A 3,134-nucleotide genomic window follows, 5' to 3' on the forward strand; every position below is an offset into this window, starting at 1 on the left:
CCCCCCCCACTACACCTCAGAGGGGAATATTCCAAGATAGAAAGTCCTAATATTTCCTAATGTTGTAATGTACTGAACTACTGAGAGCTTCTGCTTTGTTGCTTCAGGCTTGTTTCTGGAGCTCCTTGAGAATCAGATACAATAAAAACTATTGAGGACATATTTTCCTTTGACATTGACGCAGTACTAAACGAGATCGCTGCAGTCAGCAGAAACAAGCTACGGTGGAAGTTAAAGGCGTGCGACCGTCAGCTACGTTTGGTCAGTGTTTTCTTTCTTTCATTCCAATTTCGGGTCTGTCAGTCACAGTGGAAACCGGGGTCAGATCCAACCGGGGACTGGTTGCCAAAATCGGGGACTGTCCCCGGGATCCGGGGACGTCTGGTCACCCTAGTGTGTCTGTCTGTCTGTCTGTGTGTGTGTGTGTGTGTGTGTGTGTGTGTGTATAAAAATAACACCATAGCATAATGTTCCAGATGATGAAGAGTAGAGCAGATGAGGAAGACTACTGGAACAGCTCCAAGTTCAAAGCCTTCACCTTTGACGATGAAGACGACGAGTTCAGCCGGGTGAGTCCACCTGTCCACCTGTTGACCTGTCCACCTGAGCACTTGTTCACCTGTCCACTTGTCCACCTGTCCACTTGTTCACTTGTCCACCTGTCCACCTGTCCACCTGTTCACCTGTCCACCTGAGCACCTATCCACCTGTCAACTTGTCCACCTGAGCACCTGTTGACCTGAGGACCTTTCCACTTGTTCACCTGTCTATCTGTCCACTTGTTCACCTGTTGACCTGAGCACCTGTCCACTTGTTCAACTGTCCAACTGTTCACCTTTGACCTGTTGACCTGAGCACCTATCCACTTCTTCACCTGTTGACCTGTTGACCTGTTCACCTGAGCACCTGTCCACTTTTCCACCTGTCTACCTGTCCACCGGTTGACCTGTCCACTTGTCCACCTATCCACCTATCCACCTATCCACCTATCCACCTGTCCACTTTTCCACTTTTCCACTTGTCCACGTGTCCACTTGTTCACCTGTTGACCTGTACACCTGTTGACCTGTACACCTGTACACCTGTTGACCTGTTGACCTGTTGACCTGTTTACCTGTTGACCTCTATACCTGTTGACCTCTACACCTGTTGACCTGTACACCTGTTGAGCTGTTGACCTGTTCACCTGTTTACCTGTTGACCTGTACACCTGTTGACCTGTACACCTGTTGACCTGTACACCTGTTTACCTGTTGACCTGTACACCTGTTCACCTGTTGACCTCTACACCTGTTTACCTGTTGACATGCACACTTGTTGACTTGTTCACCTATTGACCTGTTCACCCCTTTACCTGTTGACCTGTACACGTGTTGACCTGTTGACCTGTACACCTGTTGACCTGTACACCTGTTCACCTGTTGACCTGTACACCTGTTGACCTTTTCACCTGTATACCTGTTGACCTGTACACCTGTTGACCTGTACACCTGTTGACCTGTTCACCTCTTTACCTGTTGACCTATACACGTGTTGACCTGTTGACCTGTTCACCTGTACACCTGTTGACCTGTACACCTGTTCACCTGTTGACCTGTACACCTGTTGACCTTTTCACCTGTATACCTGTTGACCTGTACACCTGTTGACCTGTTGACCTGTACACCTGTTGACCTGTTCACCTGTACACCTGTTGACCTGTACACCTGTTGACCTGTACACCTGTTGACCTGTTCACCTGTTGACCTGTTGACCTGTTCACCTGTTGACCTGTTGACCTGTACACCTGTTGACCTGTACACCTGTTGACCTGTTGACCTGTACACCTGTTGACCTGTACACCTGTTGACCTGTACACCTGTTGACCTGTTGACCTGTTGACCTGTACACCTGTTGACCTGTTGACCTGTACACCTGTTGACCTGTTGACCTGTACACCTGTTGACCTGTACACCTGTTGACCTGTACACCTGTACACCTGTTGACCTGTTGACCTGTACACGTGTTGACCTGTACACCTGTTCACCTGTTGACCTGTTCACCTGTTGACCTGTACACCTGTTCACCTGTTCACCTGTTCACCTGTTCACCTGTACACCTGTACACCTGTTGACGTGTCCACCTGTCCACCTGTATTATAATAATAACAGTACTTTGTCAGTTAAAGGAGTCGAAGCGGGCGGTGAACAGCATCCGGTTGGTGGAGGAAGATGAGGATGAAGACGAGGTGGAGAAGGTCAGCTGGAGCGGCGAGCCCGTTGGCAGTAAGACCCTGTTATTACGATTATTATTATTATTACTATTATTATTATTATTACTATTATTATTATTATTACTATTATTATTATTATTACGATTATTATTACTATTACTATTATTATTATTATTACTGTTATTACTATTATTATTATTGTTATTATTATTATTATATTACTATTATTATTATTATTATTACTATTATTATTATTACTGTTGTTATTATTATTGTTGCTATTGTTATTATTTATGTAATTCTCCGTTGTTATTTGTCTCCCAGGTATTTCCTGGTCCGTCAGCGAGACGGCAGCGTCCAATCAGAAGAGTCCACTCAGAGAGCCCGCCTTCCCCAGAATCCCCACGGACCCAGCGAGCCTCAGCAGAAGGCACTCTGGGTACTCTCTGAGCGCGCTGTTCAAAGGTGAGACACACAGGTGCATTCTGGGAAAGGATGATGAACTCTCTGAGGTCTTACCAATCACAGCGGTCCTGGGCAGGGCTGAGCTCCGGACGCAGCCAATCAGATGAGAGAACACGAGTAACTGACTGAACGTTGCGTCTGTTTCTCTGCAGGAAAAACTAGAGGAGGAAACTTCCAGTCGTTCACTGACAGTGAGTCTGTACTGCACTACACAATAAATACACACTATATACACAATATACAATACACAATAAATACACAATAAATACACACTATATACACAATACACAATAAATACACACTATATACACAATACACAATAAATACACACTATATACACAATATACAATACACAATAAATACACAATACATACACAGGCTGATAGCATCCTGGTCTACCTTAACCCCTCAGCAGGACCACAGGCTGATAGCATCCTGGTCTACCTTAAGCCCTCAG

The 3,134-nt window shown here is 45.6% G+C and overlaps 1 protein-coding gene across 1 annotated transcript; it reads left to right on the forward strand.

The window, feature by feature from the left end:
• Window positions 1-469: 469 nt before the first annotated feature.
• LOC117941268 (spermatogenesis-defective protein 39 homolog) lies at window positions 470-2,993 on the forward strand. The gene is made up of 4 exons (XM_034866338.1): window positions 470-569; window positions 2,162-2,264; window positions 2,537-2,677; window positions 2,830-2,993. Exons 1-4 carry the CDS (start codon window positions 477-479, stop codon window positions 2,940-2,942), a joined length of 450 nt encoding a protein of 149 aa, XP_034722229.1. The 5' UTR covers window positions 470-476; the 3' UTR covers window positions 2,943-2,993.
• Window positions 2,994-3,134: the final 141 nt, after the last annotated feature.

Source organism: Etheostoma cragini, unplaced genomic scaffold (genome assembly GCF_013103735.1).
Source record: "Etheostoma cragini isolate CJK2018 unplaced genomic scaffold, CSU_Ecrag_1.0 ScbMSFa_4664, whole genome shotgun sequence".
In the NCBI taxonomy this organism is placed as follows: domain Eukaryota; kingdom Metazoa; phylum Chordata; class Actinopteri; order Perciformes; family Percidae; genus Etheostoma; species Etheostoma cragini.

Coding starts and splice junctions, on each gene's coding strand:
- LOC117941268 (XM_034866338.1), top strand. CDS start 477: ATGATGAAGAGTAGAGCAGATGAGGAAGACTACTGGAACAGCTCCAAG. Junction 570..2,161: donor AAGACGACGAGTTCAGCCGG/GTGAGTCCACCT, acceptor GTACTTTGTCAG/TTAAAGGAGTCGAAGCGGGC. Junction 2,265..2,536: donor GAGCGGCGAGCCCGTTGGCA/GTAAGACCCTGT, acceptor TTTGTCTCCCAG/GTATTTCCTGGTCCGTCAGC.